The sequence below is a fragment of the Doryrhamphus excisus genome, linkage group LG6 (assembly GCF_037039965.1).
Source record: "Doryrhamphus excisus strain RoL-2023G ecotype Guam linkage group LG6, RoL_Dexc_Guam_v1.1, whole genome shotgun sequence".
Classification (NCBI taxonomy): domain Eukaryota; kingdom Metazoa; phylum Chordata; class Actinopteri; order Syngnathiformes; family Syngnathidae; genus Doryrhamphus; species Doryrhamphus excisus.
This window is the reverse complement of record NC_136362.1, coordinates 23,474,368-23,495,232: the sequence shown is the minus strand read 5'-3', so window position 1 is coordinate 23,495,232 and position 20,865 is coordinate 23,474,368. Positions and strand designations below refer to the sequence as shown.

The 20,865-nt window shown below is 39.8% G+C and overlaps 1 protein-coding gene across 1 annotated transcript in view; it reads right to left on the bottom strand.

Moving 5' to 3' along the window:
• The window catches only part of alx4b (ALX homeobox 4b), a 33,441-nt gene extending 17,718 nt beyond the window's left edge, over positions 1-15,723 (bottom strand). Inside the window, exon 1 of the mRNA XM_058087095.2 lies at positions 15,358-15,723. Coding sequence (XP_057943078.2) covers positions 15,358-15,691 — 334 coding nt within the window. The 5' untranslated portion in view covers positions 15,692-15,723. The remainder of the gene's footprint in view (positions 1-15,357) is intronic.
• Between the last annotated feature and the right edge of the window lie 5,142 nt (positions 15,724-20,865).

Sequence of the window (20,865 nt, the reverse complement as noted above, 5' to 3'; positions counted from 1 at the left end):
AAAAATTTGTTAAATAAATGCTTTTTTAAATTTATTGATACAATACATCATCTGACAATTTTCCAAGTATCCCAAAAACGGACGTAGCTTTGCTAATACTTCACTAATACTTCACTAATACTTTTTATTTCTACGAAATTCTCAACACAAGATCATATGATCCAGATCATATCATAACTGTGGTTAAAGACACCCTGGTTCATTGCTGATGCAATTGTAATAGCTTTTTTATATAGTATTTCCGTCGCTCTTATTTTGCAGACAAAATCTGCTCTTATTTTGAAGGAAAAAAGTTTGCCGTGTATGGAAATGTTACCCATGGCTTCACACACAAATCGCATGAAGTCAGCAGCCAACATAAAACGCTTGTTTACATTCAAGGGGACCTATTATGCTAATTTTTGGCCCTTTGTATGGAGTAAATGACTCCTATAGAGCAGCTACACACAATAACCACACAGAAAGCTTTCTAAAACAGTCTGTTTTCATTTATTACACCCAAGGTCCGCCTCCAGCCACACCCACTAGACTAGAGACACTTTCTAATTTTGTCACCATAGGAGTTGATAGTAAATGAATAAAGCCTTTGGATAGATACTTGGAAAGTGGTTAGGAGCAGCTGGTAGCTCACGAGCCACTGGCTGGAGACCCCTGACTTTCAGTCATTAAACGTTTTTTGGGTGACTACCCGTGAAAAAAGGCAACTCTTGTCATTTGTATGATTGCAAGACACTCTCTGTATGCACACTCTATAATGCTACACAGACAACTGCTTACTGACACAACATAAACACACTTAGGACACTGATAAATTGATAAAACTGATAAAAAAAATAAACACAAATATTGTGGCTGGAACTCTGTGCCCCCCCCCCCCCAAACGGGCCTCAATTCCGGTTGAATTTAATTCTGTTTAATTCCTTCCTCCCGCCTCCTATGTGATTTGTCACACTCCCAAGTGCTCCTGAGGACTTCCAGAAAATTACTGTAGGTTCACGTTGCTGGCAATCTGCATCCCATGTGAGGGGGTCCGAGTTGCATTGACGTCAGTCATGAAGTCCGTAAAACCGAGCGTGCAGAGCCATCCAAAACCTTCATGATCCGATGCTTTGGCGTGGTTGAACACCAGAATGCAACATTGGAGGTCCAGAGATTAATAAGTCAGAAAAGTGGAAATACATAACAGGGCCGCTTGGAAATGATTTATAATGGCCATAATTTGACAGTGGAAATGATTTATTTCTATTGTTTGACTTTATGAGTGTTTCATGAGCACCCGGGAGCAAATTGTGTTCCCCAGTGACGTTCCTTGCCCGTTACCTCACATTGACTGCCAGCATAGACGTGCATTGGCCTTGCCAGTGTTGTGTTCATTTGTTCCGTAGTCTGTCGTGTTCGATACTCAAGTACGTCATAAGAAAGTTACTGCTGAGTAAAATGGTGGAATAGTTGTGGCGTGATGAAGCTAGGCGTTGACTGTCTACAACTTACATGTTTGTTTTCACGGATTAAGATGCTTCCGCTGGTGTGTCCCGAAATGCCGTGTCAGTAGTCAGAATCCCTCCCCTGTTCTTGGACTAAGACCCCCACCCCCACTTCGGCTTTCCCAGCAGGAGTTCATGACCTCATCTCACAGATGTTGTGATGCTACCAGCAGGTATTATCCTCATTAATACATTGCATTGTTTTTATTGTCATATGCAGCGCTACCTTGGCGTGTCCAGCGATGCTATGCTAGCAATAGCATGGAACTAGCTAGGGATTTCCAACACCTCAGTAAAACATACATAGATGATAGCTATTTATTCATTCATTCATTTTCTACCGCTTATCCTCACGAGAGTCGCAGGTGTGCTGGAGCCTATCCCAGCCGTCTTTGGGGGAGAGGCGGGGTCCACCCTGGACTGGTGGCCAGCCAATCCCAGGGTATTATAGCCATGTATTTATTATGTATTGTGTAAAATGATGGCAGGAGCAACATCAAATCAATGAAAAGTGGGCGGTGACATTGATGTAGTAGACTCAGCATGGGATATATTTCCTGTTTCCCAGAGTGCTTTGGTGTATTGTTGTTTTATATGGTGAATAATTGATTTATATTTACATTTATATGCATCAACCACGGATCAGTATTGACCGATATCAGTGAAAAAGTAAGGTGTCGATATCGGCGCCGATTCGCTCCGCCGATCAGCCGCACTCCCGCCGCAAAAAATTTGCTTTTTGGGGGGGCGAACACGTGGAAGGGTGTGGTGAGTTTGAGGCCCGGGATGTGATCATTCGTCGGTTATGAACATTTTGCGATGAGTACCGCATCAGTACTGATTTAGGAGCATACAGTAACACTTTGAGTGCAGGAGGAACTTTTGGTGTGTGCAGGGCAGCGTCAAGCTATGCATGGTGGGTGCAGGTCAGTCTCGGCACTTCCCCAGTTCAGCCGTCCAATGAGAGTGGACCGGGACAAGTGAGCGTTTTGCACCCTCCCTGAAACGTGCATTTAGCGGTTTACCTTTGCGATCCATAATCAAAGTTATTTCTGTTAAAAAGTCAGAGTTGACCGTCTTCTCCATTTAGCCATTACTAATTAATTGCTGATTAAATGACAGCGACTTACGTCTGATGTAATGGTCTAAGTGGTTTGGTACCTCTGGACTTGATCGTATGACGTCTAGATTATAAACCAAGTACTCTACAAACTGACCTATGGAAGAATAAGTCGAATTTTCACAGAAAGTATGAAATTATACTTAACCAGCATGCAGGGGATGGTGCGTTCAGGGACAGTCAAAGAGAGTGGGACAAATCGGCACTCTCATTAAGCATTCAAACAATGGGGTTTTTAACTGGACATTATTTTTGAAGCCACTATACACCAGTAGGAGCCTGGACTTTACGTTTCAGAGTGGTTGGTATTGAACAAATTAGCACTCAAAAAGGTCAGCAAATCCTATTGTTTGCATTCCCAAATGTGGGAAAAAGAGGGTAAAAATACAGTAAAGTAGTACGAGCATGGGACAGAGTTAGGAGGTGCGTTCAAGGACTGTCAAACAAAGATGCAAACATGCAAAAAGATGTGAGATTTCTAATTGAATATTATGTATATTTGGATTAAACAACGGCCCATATTTCCACATTTTGACGTTGCCTTCATAAAATATTATGTAGTTATCTTTGTAGTTGCATATCAACTCCATTTTTGTACATTCCTACCTGTTATCAATTTTTTTCATATGTGATTAATTATGAGTTGGGGTACACCCTGGACTGGTGGCCAGCCAATCACAGGGCACATATAGACAAACAACCATTCACACTCACATTCATACCTATGGACAATTTGGAGTAGCTAATTAACCTAGCATGTTTTTGGAATGTGTTAGTGTTCTTACAAACAACACTAAACTCATCACACACCAACTTAACACTCAAAAGGTATAATTATGAAACCAGCTCAACCGAATCCTTCATTCATTCATTCATTTTCTACCGCTTACCCTCACGAGGGTCGCGGGGGTGCTGGAGCCTATCCCAGCTGTCTTGGGGCAAGAGGCGGGGTACACCCTGGACTGGTGGCCAGCCAATCACAGGGCACATATAGACAAACAACCATTCACACTCACATTCATACCTATGGACAATTTGGAGTGGCCAATTAACCTAGCATGTTTTTGTGAGTGGTTAGCACGCAACTCACAGCTAGGAGACCCGAGTTCAATTCCACCCTCGGCCATCTTTGCCATAGGTATGAATGTGAATGGTTGTTTGTCTATATGTGCCCTGTGATTGGCTGGCCACCAGTCCAGGGTGGACCCCGCCTCTCGCCCGAAGACAGCTGGGATAGGCTCCAGCACCCCTGCGACCCTCGTGAGAATACGCGGTAGAAAATGAATGAATGAATGAAAAACTATTTAATCATGATTAATCACGTTTAAAAAATCCACAGTTAACTCATAATTAATCGCAGATGAAAAAAAGTTGATCACAGGTATTAATGTACAAAAATTGAGTTGAGTTTTCTGATTGTGGTCCTAAAATGTTAAGTTAGGGTCCATTGTGCTCCAAGTACGCCTGTAGCCCTGCCCATACCTTACACCTGTTTACCACAAGTTTACTCAAAAATGCATGTCCCTACGGGACAAACGTCGTGGCGACATCAACATGTGAGGCACAGCTGGGTGCACACGTGGCCACCGCCAAGGTTTACTGTACGTTGATCCCCGCATGCGGATGGCACGCCATCAACATTTACAGTCAAGTATTTTCATCCCTCTCGCACGCTAAACAATCTCTTCTGTGGCACGCTAATTGTAACCACGCACGAGTCTCACATTCTTCCACAACGCCAAGATTCCAGCGCCGGCAAACAAGCAAGGCCTCCGTCTGCCGTTTGCCAAAGTTATTTTGTGACGAGCGACAGACCTCTTTGGTTTGCCGAGGTCAGCACTTTATTAGGGTCGGCAATTTAATCACTGCTGAAAACATCAAAGTGTCATTTAACTGGTTGTAAAGCAACAAGGCACCCTCTCAGTTTTTTATGGAATAAGACGAGGAGGGTCAAGTGAAGCCAAATAAAAGAAGCACTATAAATTAGTAACCCAGGGAAGGGTTAATGACCACGCACTAACGAGAGAAGACAAAGGAATGCTTTTAAACGGAGCAATCGGAGATCTTCAAGCACTCGCATTAGCCAACAAATAAGGAAACTATATTGTTATGAACAATATTTTGTATTTTATGTATCACATTGCAATGCCCTTATTCAGTTATTACAAATATTTCTGATTATAAAACGTGAATTTATTTATATCACTATTCCGGACTTTTTTTCATAGGTTGGCTGTTCCTGCGACTTATACTCCAGAGCGACTTATAAATGAAAAAAGTGTTTATGTTCCATAAACACTGGACACCTTTTGTGTTCATGTTTATTTTTGTGTAGCTGAATAAGCATTGTGTTAGCATATCTTACACCTATTCAGCCTGTTCTCTATTCTTTTATTGTTACAACTTGCCTTCCAAGATGACGTAATGCAGGGGTCTCAAACTCAATTTACTTGGGGGCCACTGGAGCTCGGGTCAGGTTTTCAAAAAAAAACAAAAACACATTTATTAAAAACAAAAAAAAAATCGCTTTGGTTCCAATAAAAAAGCTCTGATAAAACATTCCACTGTTCTCAAATATCTTACTTTTTATTTTTCTACACAAAATAAGATGAAAAATAAATAAACAAATCAAGAATAAAGAAAATCAATCAATCCGTAATAAATAAATATAATAATAATAATAAAACGGCAAATAATAAAAACGTAAGAAAGCACATATAGCTGGTGGGTAGACAAATGATTTTTTTCAGATTAAAATGAACAAAGCATTATTAGAGCCCTGTAGACATGACAAAACACGACTATAGTCACATTTATACTCTTTTTATTTACAACATATTGCGCAACTGCAGGGTCTTGAGACACATGCTAACTCGCAAACTAGAGAGCTAGCGACCTAAACGGTAGCCTTCAAGTTATTTCCTTTAAACTTAAATAGCCAAAAACTTACCACTTCCACACGGATAGGGAGGATAACTATTAACAGTTATTTAACCTTTAACATGAACATTAATCAAATGTAATAATTTTTTCTGGGTACATGATACCATACAGCATCCATATCAAACTTGCGCGGGCCGCACTAACATTAAACTTTCATATCAAGGCGGGGGCCTCAAACTAGTGTCCTGCAGGCCACATTTGGCCCGCGGGCCATGTGTTTGAGACCCCTGACATAATGTCTTTTTTGGTCAAGTAGTTTGGAAAATAAATTACCTGCACTTATTACCTACCACTTATACTCCGGAGTGACTTATAGTCCAGAAAATACGATAATTCCTGATTTTGGAATAAAATTGCAGAAAAATTGTGAGAATAAAGGATAAATGTCAAAAAAGTTTAACTCCACAAGTGTTTTTTTTTCTTTTTCTTTGCATTTTTTGAACAGTTAATGATGACCAAAGTATCAAATAAGTCTGATTTTCTTCTTTTTGCAATTTGAAGACTTAAAACGGGTTGGGCAAACATTTTGACTCGCAGGCCACACCGAGTTAACAAAATTGTCCAATGGGCATAATTCAATTCCCAGTTCCACATATCCAAAAGGAGTAGGAAGAAGCAAAGCTTTTACCCCCCCCCCATCTGGTACTTTTACAAATGCCTATCAAGGCCAATGTCTTCTGGCTAGTATTACTGCAGTTTTCCACGATGCCTGTGTGTCGTGGAGTGTCTTGCTCTAACATCTCAGAAAAGCGTCCCCCACCCAATTTCCTTCACACTGTGCAGGCTTGTCAAAACCAAAACAAACATGTCTGCCGTGTGGTACTTACCTGACAACTGTGAGAGTGACATGAAGTGAAAAACATGCTACAGAAAATATGTCTCAGTGGTCGTATATTAAAAAGTTGTCCTTTTAACGCTTGACGGAGTATGGTGAGTTTTTGAGGCCCACGGTGGGATCTTCTAGTCTAACACGGCCAACACGGGACACTCGCCCGTATGTGAGTGACAGTCACACGTCTAAAGAAAAGAACCCTGAAAAATAATCAAAGTAAGACAAGTATGTTTTTCTATCAATAAAGTTGACTCAGTACAATAAATCCGTACAAATGGGCCCTTCCTCTGCTATTTTTATTTCTGTCTAAATCTTTGATATCCAGCAACTTTGCACAGGCATTGAAGAGGAGTGGACCAACATTCCACAGGCCACAATTGACAACTTGACAACCTGATAAACTCAATACGAAGAAGATGTGTTGCACTACATGAGGCAAATGGTGGTCACACCAGATACTGACTGGTTCTGGGTCACCCGAGACCCCCAGTAAAGTAAAAAAAAAATGCAAATTTTCGGGTAGTTTGTGTGTACAGCTGGTGCTTTGTGACATGCATTTGTGAACAATGGTACTGGTAATGGTAATGGTACTGGTACTGGTACTGGTACTGGTACTGGTAATGGTAATGGTAATGGTAATGGTAATGGTAATGGTTTTATTTCATTTGAACATGCATCAGATTCCAATTGAGTGCATCCCATAATCCGTTCCCAGTTCCACATGTCCAAAAGGAGTAGGAAGAAGCAAAGCTTATTAAATCCTACCCCTCCATTTGGTACTTTTACAATCACTAACTGTTACATTTGTTCACTTCCTGCTTTCCTAATATAGTTTTTTTTAATAAAATAAAATTAAAAAGATGCGTACTTTCCCCATTCGGGTGTTGAAAAAATACTCAAGCCTAATAAACAGTGGGGTGGTCACGGCCACCCCCTGGCCACTTGGTAGGTCTGCCACTGCAGTAGCACGCTGTATTGTTTCTACAAACACTACAAAATTTTGTGGCAAAATTGACATATTTAACACCATCCGTTTTAAATATATTTATCATGTATGTACGTATGGAGTGGAATTAATGCTAAGAATCCCCTGGGACAGCGCCAGTTCATGCCAGTTCATGCCAGTTCATGCCAGTTCATGCCAGTTTGCGCCAGTTTGCGCCAGTTTGCGCCAGTTTGCGCCAATGCAACTTAATGTGGTGCCTAGTGGCGTACAGTGACCCAAACTGCCTCCCAACTGGCTCATGGCGGCCCATAATGGCGACCAAAATTTAGTTTGCCGTCAAGAAAATTTCAAAATGTTTAAAATCTTCATCGCGCCACTTGCATCAGGCAATCAGCGGAAAGTGTCCACCAAGTGGAACCAAATGTCACAAACAATCCGCCTATTGGAATCCAGTGAAATTTAATGGCGCAAGCTAAGTCATTGAAGCCATTGATGCTAGGAGTCCACTAGGCCGGCGCCAGTTGGTGCCAGTTGGCGCCAGTTTGCGCCAATGCAACATACTGTGGTGCCTAGTGGCGCCAATAAGGTGCCTAGTGGCGTGCAGTGGCTCAAACTGCCTCCCAACTGGCTCATGGCCGCCTGTAACAGCGGCAAAAATTTTGTTTAGCGGCAAGAAAATTTCAAATTTTTTTAAATCTTCATCTTCATTCAAAGTGTCCACCAAGTGGAACCAAATGTCGCAAACAATCCGCCTATTGGAATCCACTGGAATGTAATGGTGCGAGCCAAGTTGCGTCAATGATGCTAGGAGTCCCCTGGGCCAGTGCTAGTTGGTGCCAGTTGGTTTCAGTTTGCGTCAGTTTGCGCCAGTTTGCGCCAATGCAACTTACTGTGGCTCCTAGTGGCGCCAATAAGGTGCCTAGTGGCGTGCAGTGGCTCAAACCGCCTCCCAAATGGCTCATGGCCGCCCATAATGGCTGCAAAAATGTTGTTTAGCGGCAAGAAAATTTAAAAATGTTTAAAATCTTCATCTTCATTCAAAGTGTCCACCAAGTGGAACCAAATGTCGCAAACAGTCTGCTTTTTGGAATCCACAGAAATGTAATGGCGGGAGCCAAGTTGCGTCAATGATACTAGGAGTCCACTGGGCCGGTGCCAGTTGGTGCCAGTTGGCACCAAAGATGATGTGATTGGTGCGTATAGGCTCGCTGTGGCACTGAATAACAGCAACATGGCAACATGCCGAGTGAACGTAATACGCGCCAATCACATCATCTTTGGCACCAACTGGCACCAACTGGCACCAACTGGCACCAACTGGCACCGGCCCAGTGGACTCCTAGCATAATAACATGGCTGCTAAGAGTTCTGTTTGTTAATTCAAGAACATTTTTACATGCTGTGTGTGACATCCAGCATTGGTGTGATCCGTGGCGGGGCAAGGGTCCTTGGGGGCTCAAAGCAAGAAACGAATCATGCACACCAAAAAATCCCCCAAAATTGTTTTTTTGCACACAACTTCTGGGACATTTGTTATGCACACTGATTCCCTAATCTAATAGAAGAGATCAGGGGTTGTCAAGGTGACGTTCAGGGACCAACAAAAGCCTGTTCGTCATAGTTTAGTTGTTAGCTTATTAGCCCCTATGGAGTCCGTGACAACAGATCATAACAATGCACTTAGCACTGTTTTTCTTTTTCTTTTGTGCCCCACTGGGGTAACTCCTATTCATCGTGTCTCTCAGTGGCCCATAAACAACCAAAACCTCATCAGTTTTACCAAATCTTATTTCACGGGTCTGGAATCAGGCTTCATGTTGGTGTTGCCTTCTGAGGAACCAACACATCCACTTTGATGGATGCCGTTACTTCAGATCTTCTATCCGGTGAACTTTGCTCTAATCTTGGCGTTGCACTGCTAGGTAGGATCACAGTTCAGTCGCTAACATCCACAAAATGTGGTAGTCATCATCCCAAATATACATACATGTACCATGACATCATTTCCCAGCCCCCCCCCCCTCGGTGGAAGTAAAGACTTTATTTTGACAGGATGCTTTTAAAGCGCTGCCAGAACCTTCTTGTGGTCTTGTTTTGCTCTCGTGCGTTGAGAAACACGTTGTACGGATCACAGGATGCTCCGATTTCACACTCACGTCACAGAGGGGTTGTTTCAAATTGGTTGTTTTACCGGGGAGACAAAAATAACTGGCGCAATCAGGCTTACGGAGTCAGTCGGGATGCGTCTATCCACCCGTCCCAAAAAGATAAAGAAACCTTCCTGTTTTCTCCGACACACACCTGAACGTATGAAGTCATCCATTCCTTTTTCAGTCCCGACCACATTAGAGGATTTGACTGGTCCTTAAAGGGACATAGAATATTGTGTTCTTGGGCTACATAAACATGGAACCTACCAAAAAGTGTTGTTTTTCATCAGGAAAAAAGAGTTACCATTTTTTTCCATTCTTTAGTAATCAGCAGTAGAACATATAAGTTTCAGCAAAATATTGACAATTTATACATATTTTACCAAAATATATACACAACTATAAGTGTCACTTTTTTTCATAGGTTGGCTGTTCCTCTGTTCCTGCGACTTATACTCCAGAGCGACTTATAAATGAAAAAAGTGTTTATGTTCCATAAACACTGGACACCTTTTGTGTTCATGTTTATTTTTGTGTAGCTGAATAAGCATTGTGTTAGCATATCTTACACATATTCAGCCTGCTCTCTATTCTTTTATTGTTACAACTTGCCTTCAAAGATGATGTAATGTATGTTTTGGTCAAGTAGTAAAATAAATTACCCACAAAAAATGCGACTTATGTATGTTTTTTTCTACCTAATTATGCATTTTTAGCCTTGTGCGACTTATACTCTGGAGCGACTGTGAGATTTCTAATTGGATATTATATTTTAATTTTTTCATAGCATTTAACATACTTGTTAACAACTTTTTTCATCTGCGATTAATTATGAGTTAACTGTGGATTTTTAAAATGTGATTCATCACCATTAAATAGTTTTTCATTCATTCATTAATTTTTCTACCGCTTATCCTCACAAGGGAGCCTATCCCAGCTGTCTTGGGGCGAGAGGCGGGGTACACCCTGGACTGGTGGCCAGCCAATCACAGGGCACATATAGACAAACAACCATTCACACTCATATTCATACCTATGGACAATTTGGAGAGGACGTAATGTCTGTTTTGGTCAAGTAGTAAAATAAATTACCTGCAAAAAATGCGACTTATACTCCAGTGCGACTTACGTATGTATGTTTTTTTTCTACCTAATCATGCATTTTTGGCCTAGTGCAACTTGTACTCCGAAGCGACTTATAGTCCAGAAAATACGTTAAATCATTTTCGCATTAAGAGCTGAACTTTGCATGTGTTAAAATTTCCCTTGTGCACGCTACACTCCTCCGTGCTTTTTACTTCCCGTTATTACGTGAGTAGGATGCATGCAGAGCTTGGGATCGGGCGTTCATGTTGAACAAAAATGTTTGAATAATGTTTTGGTAGGGAATGAGTAAATAAAACCAGACTTTGTAATGATCTGTAATATTGTTCACTGACCACTAGGTGACAGTAATGTTACTGTAATATTTGGTGAGACACACAAGCACCAGACTTGATCTCCAGAACAACAGACACAATAATGCAGAACACCAAATTTACCAATGTTTTTTTCATAAATACACCAATGAACCTTGTAAGGAAAAAAAATAATAATAACATCCATTACCTCATTGATGGCTGAACCAAAAAGGAATCAAATATTGTAGCGTTGGGTATATTGTGTTGTTCCAAGCTTCACGTCTTTCATGTGTTCGCTATAGTGGGCAGTCAGGTTCAGATTCAGCTTCAAAAAGTCGTTATTCATGCTGTTCCGAAAACCGTATTCAGGTTTTGGCCCCACCCCTAGTCATTACCATTCCACTAATCCATTCATTAATATTCATCCAAGTTCATTCAAAAATGTGGTTAAAAAAAATAAAAATGTGGTTAGATTTTCATGACCATAAAGAACAACAGAAATGTGATTCGAAAGTACTTGTATTATATGGGTATTTAACTAGAAGTATTTACACTATGTAATTCAACATTTATTTCAGTAATGGGAAACTCCATCTGGTACTTTTACAATCAGTAACTGTTACATTTGTTCACTTCCTGCTTTCACAATATAGTTTAAGGTTTTTTTTGTTAGTTTTTTTTTAAATAATGTACCTCATACCGAAGTACTGGGTGATATGAGCATCCAATGCCATAATGGGTACCATAGTAAGTGTCAATATAGTGATATATATAGCACATCATGACTGGTTCAAGACTCTTCATCCTTGTATTTAGCAAACATCAACTGCTTGTATTGTTTCTTGAATTGGCTCATCGTTGTGCATTGTTTGATTTCCTTACTCAATCCATTCCATAGTTTGATTCCACATACTGACATGCTATGGCTAGCATAACGTAGTCCTAGCATAGAAGTGTTTCCAATGTACTTCTTCCCTGAGATCATATTTCTCCTCTCTTGTAGAGAAGTATTGGATGACATTTTTAGCTAAATGCTTATTTTTAGCATTATGCATTTTTTTAGCTGTTTGAAGATGAACTATATCAGCAAGTTGAAGTATTTGTCATTTTACAAATAAGGAGTTAGTATGTTCTCTGTAGGCGGCATTATGAATTATCCTTACTGACCTTTTTTGCAGTACATTTAGTGAGTGAAGATTGCTTTTATAGTTATTAGCCCATATTTCCACACAATTAGTGTGGCATATACATTTGATAGACTATCATATACACGTTTAAAAAGAAATTATAAGTAAAGTGCAGTTGATATTTGTCCTTAGTCTATATTTGGCTTGAGTATATGTGCAAAAGAAAAATGTCTCCCCCGTCCATTTGTGACACTTTGTTTATTTTCCAAGGCACGGTGGAGGCAGGGTTATGTAAACCAGGCCCTCTATGTCATTGCTTGTGGGTCGCTTTGTGTTTGGGGAGGATGAATAAAAAGCATATAGGAGCCAGTGATGCACATCTGCCTCGGATTAATGCATGGCTCTGCTGCAGGACTCATTTGCATTCCTCGATACTCCATCACCTCCAGCTTTCACTTCATTCACTCGGAGGTGAGCAGGTAGGTGCCCCGCCCTGTGAGACATTCACTGATTCACACTGAAGCCCACCTGAGTCATTTATCACTTTCCTTTTCCCACCACAATTACTGGATCCACCCGAGTTTTTAAACACTGGTAGTCCCACAAAACACAAACCTAAACCTTAAAATGCTAAATATACTTAACGGAACTACTCAAGAAGAGATGTCTTGAAGTCTTTTCTTGATTAACATCAGGTTTGGGATTGAACACATGTTAAAAGAGGACATTTTATAAAGACAAATCGCCGTTTATTATCAACCCAACTCCTACAAAGTTGGCAGCAACCGGGAAATCCAAAGAAATACAGCTGAATAGGTGCAGATTCTGGAAGAACTAGAACGCTTTCGGTGCTGGTTATTGTGTCTATCTGCTCTATAGGAGTCCACAACTCCCATAGGGCCGAAAAATTAGCATAATTGAATATAATCCTAAAGACCACCCTTTACTTTGAGTGGTGGTGTAACCTGTAAGCGCTAGTCCGTCCCGTCTCGTCTCGGGAACCTGTTGTTTGTTACTTAACATATCTGACTGTAATGGAATCGTATAATAGCGGTAGCAATAAAAAGGGTTATCAATGAGATCGTAGAATCGCTGACATACATCAGTAATTGATCTTTTCAGACAGGAACATTTCCTAACAAATTGACAGCAGCTAAAGTAGCTCAATTTTTTTTTAATGGTAAGACACAGAAATTTTACAAATTATCGACCAGTCTCCTTAATACCACAATTAAAAATTCATTTTGAAGTGGTTTAAAAGCTACCTAGCTAGCAGGAAGCAATATGTAAAGGTGGGAGTTCAAATGTTACATGTGGCGTACCCCAGGGGTCAATACCGGAACCAAAACTGTTCAACCTGCATATCACTGACATCAGGCACCAGGCATGCTTACTGCGGGCTTGTGAATTGAATGTTCATTTGTCGACCGTACTACGTTCAACCAGGCTCACCACAACAGACCATGTGAAACCTAAACATGTAACATCTTGTATACTCAATATAGTAAAAGGCCTCGTATATTGTGGCCAGACGTGGGCACAACCTTCATTAATCCTGCCGTCCACAACATGTAGGCGTGGCTAGGCTATCTCAGCAATGTTTTCATGTTAAATAATATGTTATGACTGTGTGGCGGGCCAATAAAAAAAAACAGCCATGTGCTGCAAATGGCCCCCGGGCCGCACTTTGGACACCCCTGCTTTAGGCTGTGCATAGCTGTGAAGTCAGAATGTATATCGTATTATATAAGTATTCACAATTGGCGCAGCATGGCTGTAAAAGTACACAACAGCCCGGTTGCCATGTGAACAACGTTGCATTCAGGGCCCATCCCGGCATCCTGGCACACGCACACTCCGTCTGTACATCACATGATTTGGAAGGGTATGAAATATCAGCGTCGAGTCATATATCTCCCATGTTGGACCACACATAAGAGCACAAGCCTGTTGACGCCTGAGGCTTTGACTATACAGACCCCAAGAGCGTCCCCCCCAACCCCAGGGCCCCCGCGCCTTCATCTGGCTGCAACATTTGCTGCGTTTAATGACGGCTCTGTCAGTACATTTGCCAGGTTAGTTCACTAAAGTACAGCACTGCTCCAAAAAAGTCTGGAGACGTACTCCAACCCCCAAAAATAGATGACTTTGCACTTTTAAGATGGTGCACTGGCGGGGGTGCACCCCTGTGTTATGATCAGCCGCCCTGATGGTATGAACCATGATAACGTTAGCCTGCATAACCATATAATATAATAATATAGTTACAGGCAGGTCCAGACCTTACTTATTTTAATTGGAGACCCCCGCTGACCCCCGCTGACCCCCACCAAACCTGTAATGCAGGGGTGTCCACTTTTACCCCCACCAATGGTCACGTATAGTGAAAAATATAACAGAAATATAAGTTATATGTTTCCATTTCAGTGTTGTGATGCAAATGAAAAAGTGTATTTCTTGTATGTACTTTTTTCCAAATATTTTCATTACGTGCATAAATAATCATATCAATAATAATTTTTCTGGTAATAATATAGTATAGCTTTTACCCCAAAACTAATTTTCCCAAAATTATGACTTTATTTTGTTTGTTTGTCATATTATGAAGTTGAAAAAAATGCCTTTCTTCAATTTTTCAACCTGATGCTTATTATGTCGTTTTTCCCCCCTCATAACATTATGACGGTATTCTCGTGAAATTCCAACATTTTTAATTTAAGTTACAACTTTTTCTTTTTAATATTTTGACTTTATAATTCCATTTTTTATTGTGTATTTTCTTAATATAGTTCTTGATGTTAAATTCTGTTTTAGAATGTACCACGCGCCGCCTATGGCCCATGGGCCGCACTTTGGAAACCATTTAAATTGAAAAAGGTACCTCGAAATCCATGCACCCGAGCTAACTTGTTGTTTATTTTCATTTTCAACTTGACATAACCTTGATATCTATCTCTATACGGCTGGATAAAAAACAATGAAAGATTGGAAATTGGCTTTTTCATCTTAAATCGCAATCCAAAAATATTTTTTAAAAAAATGTAAAGGCCTAAAATGTTGTGTTTAATATTAAACATAAGTTTAAAAAGAAGTAGAATATGTGTGTGGTCTTCAAGGTCAATGCTAGCCTTTTTTGACTTGTGTTTAATGTAATATAGTTTAATACTAATATACTTATTAATACTTTACATTGGCGTAATCGTAGCCTTTTTGATTCCATGTATTTTTGACACGGATTTGTTGTTTTTTATTCGTTTATTTTGTGCCTAAATGCACACATTACGACATTGCATCTTGACTATTGCGTAGTAAAAGAAATCATAATAATAAAAATAAAAAGTACCCGCACACTCACCGTAGCAGGGAAGGATGCCGTCCGGGTGCAGCTTGCCGCCTTCGGGGGGAGTCTTGCAGGCGGGCCTGTGCATGAAAACCTGGTACTTGTTAAAGGTGCTCTCTCCTTCCGCGCCGTCCAGAGTCTGGCACTCGGACTGGAAGGGACTGGACCGGGACTTCTCCGCAAAACCTTGCCCTTTCCCGCCCGGGAAGGTGGGGCTGTATTTGGCTTCGGTGGCGCTGAAAGTCCTGAACGGGTTCGCCTGGTGCTCCCTGCCTTGCGTGGAAGACGGACTGTAATAGGAATCCATCGATGTCATATCGCAGTATGACACGCAAGTATCTGCGTTCATGCCGAGAAGGTTAGATTTAAAAAAAAAAAAAAAAAAAAAAGAACGAAAGAAGCGAATCCACGCTGCCCTCCCCCTTTTAGACAGAACTCCACAACCTTCCACGCACACGCTCAAACACAGGCATCAGGGACGGATTTAAAAAAGAGATTTTTTTCCACGGAAAAGCTGCTGAGATGTTGGTAGCCCACAGTGGGAAATATCACGCAGCAGAGCACCGACCTTCAAGCTGAGCGCACTGCAAGTAGGCCCACTGCGCTCTGACTGCGCTATTATGCTCTGATGGGAGGTCAACCTCCGAGGGGGTTGAGTGGGGGGTGGGGGGGTACACACGCGGGAAACACAACACATGACATTCATGCTTTTTTAAATTTTTGTCTGTTTGTGTCTTTAGGATTTATTTATTGAAGAAATGAGTCCAAATTCTAAATATTATATTGTCTTTTTTTTTTAACTATTTCCCAAACCGAACTACTGAGGATAGAATCCACGCACAAAGGACGATTGTCGCTGCCAAGTCGTCTTATTTAGGTAAATATTCAATTACTTACAAAGAATTACGACCAATATTCCTCGTTGAAATGTTTGCCTTGCTAGTAAACACAACTTACGTATGTCTTTTGTCGTTTGTGCGCAAATGGAATAATAAGTCTGCTCCTGAATTCTATTATATATATTACTAGACTATTTAATAATAATAATACTCTATCACAAGTAACAGTAACAAATGCATTTCAATACGATACGAAACAATAATAATAATTATTACTTTTTTTTAATATACCAACATAATCAATTTAGATGTGGTTTCGGTGCTTTTTAAAATAATTTAAAACCCCGTTAATTTAACCTTCATACAACTTTGGTTGGATGGGATTTGTTTGAAATGAAATAAAATGACATTAAATTAACTTCGTTTTGTTCTTGTTATTTTGGTTGTTTTAAAATAGCAAATGGATCCAAATGAGTTTCAACAAAATTCGGGTTACTTATTTATCCAAAATAAATCCTATCCAGTTTACTGCTTTGATGGATGTTGAGATGAGGAGGAATATTCATTTTTGCTATTTTGCTTCGAACTCGAGAAGAAAATAATATTTTTTTTCTGCGCATTTTGCCTCATACAAAATGTGTTTGATTCTAATTTAGTTTAGCTTCAAAGCAGTCTCAGTTTAAAGATAGTTTTCAGGTAAAATGACGGCCGAATATGAGTGACAGGCCCAAGTGCTGCGTTCAGGGCCAATCACATTGCCCCCCCCCTCCCGGAGCAGCTGTGTGTACGACATCTCAAGGACTTAACGGACTCAGAAAGTAAAAGTGCACTTTTTTTTGGGTGGGGGTGGGGGGGGTACCCACGACCCGCAATCCTTACGTAAGACGTGAACACATCATTTTATTGAAACATATTGACAGCTCGGTACTGCACGTGATGGGATCCGCCCATGTCGCCTTCACAGACTGTTATTAAAACACGGACTGTGTGGAACTGTGAGTTGGCCCACGTCACAGACCATCAAAGAAGCATACTAATATGCCAACAATATGGCATACTAATGATATTAATATGCCTAATGAAGCTATTCCGCTGGCATTTGCATTTTAAAAGTGGAAACAATTAGCACAAAATTGCCAACCATTCCAAAGTCAGCCCAAATGTCCCAATAAGACTAAAACAGCAGTGCTTTAAAGGGGACCTATTCTAATCTTTGAGTTGTGGGCTCCCATAGAGCAGCTCCACACAATAACCCCCGCAGAAAGCTTTCTAGATCTTCCAGAATCGGCACCTATTCCAGTAGTGTTTCTATGGATGTCCTGCCTCTCTCCCAAAAATATCTAGTTTGTCCCACAACCAAAAGTAGTCTTTGAGCTTTGCCCCCTCATGCAATTGAGTTTGACACCAATAGCTATAGCGTTAAAGGGGACCTCCATTAGGCTTTTCCACTTTTCTGACCTATAATGATGTTAAAATGTTAAACCATGACAAGTTTCAAACCACTTTTCAAGTAGCTCTCCCAAGGGTTTATTCATTTATTATCAACTCCAATACCCACAAAATTAGAAAGTGGGGTTCGGCAGTTGTCCGGAAGTCCTCAAGAGCACTAGGGAGCATAACCAATCACTTTGGAGCAGGTGTGCCAGGAGTGGAATAAATGAAATCAGATAGAATAAAATAATAACCACAATGCATGCATTCCAGCATAAGAAAATGAGTTAGTTAGGATGTCATGGGAGCTATCTATTTTGTTGCTAAAACCCTTAGACATAAAAAAACAAAAAAACAGTGTTCCATTTCCTGTATATTAACCAAGCTCCAGTGATATTGTTATTGTAGCAGTGAACAAAAAACGGAAGTAGCGTAAGCTACTCTTCTATGTGAAATCTATCTGTGAATCTGTGAAATTCTATGTGAAAAAGTATTACATGTTATCATCAGTGTACGTGTTCATGCATGATCACAACATCTATATCAAACCGTGAAGGTTTTTTTCGAGAGTTTATGACCAGTCCCAAAGCCACCAACCTTGAAGTCATAATAGACAGTAATAAAAAGTAAACTTTTTACTGTTTGTTTGTTGCGTTTAAGGGGTTGGGGCTTTTATGACTTTTAACTCGGGTGTGAGTCATATGGTCATTTGTGTCTTTCATTTAGCTTTAATTGGATTTATCTATTTTATTTAATATTTAATATTTAATATATAAAATTTAAAATTTAAAATTTAAAATTTAAAATTTAAAATTTAAAATTTAAAATTTAATATTTAATATTTAATATTTAATATTTAATATTTAATATTTAATATTTAATATTTAATATTTAATATTTAATATTTAATATTTAATATTTAATATTTAAATTTACATTTTTACATTTTTACATTTTTACATTTTTACATTTTTACATTTTTACATTTTTACATTTTTACATTTTTACATTTTTACATTTTTACATTTTTACATTACTTGTCTGTGCTGCATGTTGAAAACTGTGTTTATAAAACGTGCTATATAAATAAAGTGGATTGGATTCATAGGTACGTGCCAATGACGTGCATTGTTAGCTAGCTCATACTAAGTCATTTTTGCTTGTTAGAATGCACAGAAAAGATAAACAAATATGCGTTCATGTTGCACATAAGGATCGTGGATGATGAGCAAAATATGGGAGCCCACAAATTGCATTTGACTCAAACCTGAATTTAGTTAGATGCACATTTTGGAGAAATATGAACACAGTAGACACACATTTTATTTTGAGATCAAATTAACACAAAAATATGACTTGTCACAATGTGGCATCAAACAGGTGGATGCGTATATCGATATGCTAATACGGGTTTACAGTTGTGTAAGTGAACTCATTCACTGTTGGCATAATCATCAGTGACAGCGCAGAAAATAAGTTTAGCATTAAGTTTTTTGTAAATAGCCCCATCATACATTAATGGTATTGACATTTTACTGCTTTAGTATTTTCAATTCTCACTGTAACAAAAGACAAATTGCCTCCCTTTTAAAATCAAAACCGGACATGTACTTCTGTTTTTAAATACTGTATAATTCCGTATTTAATATTATCCAGTCTCCTTTCTCGTTTTCCCATTTGTATCCATTGAAGCCCTCCACTATGGGCAGGCTGTCTCAGGCAGGAGGCCATGTCATAGAACACATAGAAAGGGTGACTATGGATGTTTACTTTTTGGTCCATGTGGATTTCACGTTTTCACCATCAAAACAAAGAGATCATTTTGATTGTTTTATGAATATATTTAAAAGAAATATCTCAACCCAGATAGCAAAATTATATTTTAATTTGTACCTATTTTGTGGGGCCCTGTCTTAATGTTTCCCCCCCTGGCTGGGTTAATATAAACCACCGGTGTGCTGCAGGCTAGCGGCTCAGCTGTCCTAGATATACATGGCCTCTGCTTGGCATTCTCTCTAAAAGGTTTTGCTTAAATGGCAACCTGGTTGTTTAACTTCCAGCAGGAAGCACGTCCAGCTATTTGCCGCCTGGAGGAGGCCGCCATGGCAGCATGGCGAAGCAGAGACTCGCGGCCTCTGGGGTTTACGCTGACATCGGCCTCATGTATTACTTCAGCGTCACGGTGACGCATGTCTGAGTCCCGTTCTTTGCAATGCTGTGTTTGGTTTGACACGGTAAAAGAGTGTTTTGTCATTTGCACCAACGTAGCAAAGGCAGCACAGCAAGTTGTCCGGTATGTCGATTCACAATTCATAGTTTGGCATATTTGCACATTGTTGCCCTAGTCCCTATTTCTTTCCTGCAGAAAATTCATCTCATTCACTCAAGTCCATCATTTATAAATACATGATAATACAGCTCAAATAAACAGTGAATACATTACACTCACTGGGTGTGTACGCCACAACATAAATAAGGCCTATGTGTTGTTCAATATATCATACAGCAGACCAACACAGTGATAGATGAGAAATGAAATGAAGTTTATAAGATTTACAGAAAGTGTGCAATAATTATTTCAAATCATGTGTCTAAATTTGGGAACCTCAACAGAAAAATGGCATCAATATTTAGTGGAACCTGACAGCTGAAATGGCTAACCGAGCTTAATGTATCCTTCCCCTTGATCGGGGGTCTCAAACACACGGCCCACAGGCCAAATGTGGCCCGCAGGACACTAGTTTGAGGCCCCCGCCTTGAGTTTAATATTAGTGCGGCCCGGGCAAGTTTGATATGGATGCTGTATGGTATCATGTACCCAGAAAAAATTATTACGTTTGATTAATGTTCATGTTAAAGGTTAAATAACTGTTAATAGTTATCCTCCCTATCCGTGTGGAAGTGGTAAGTTTTTGGCTATTTAAGTTGAAAGGAAATAACTTGGCTACCGTTCAGATCGCTAACTCTCTAGTTTGCGAGTTAGCATGTGTCTCAAGACCCTGCAGTTGCGCAATATGTTGTAAATAAAAAGAGTATAAATGTGACTATAGTCGTGTTTTGTCATGTCTACAGGGCTCTAATAATGCTTTGTTCATTTTAATCTGAAAAAATAATTTGTCTACCCACCAACTATATGTGGTTTCTTAAGTTTTTATTATTTGCCCTTTTATTATTATTATTACATTTATTTATTACTGATTGATTGATTTTCTTTATTCTTGATTTGTTTATTTATTTTTCATCTTATTTTGTG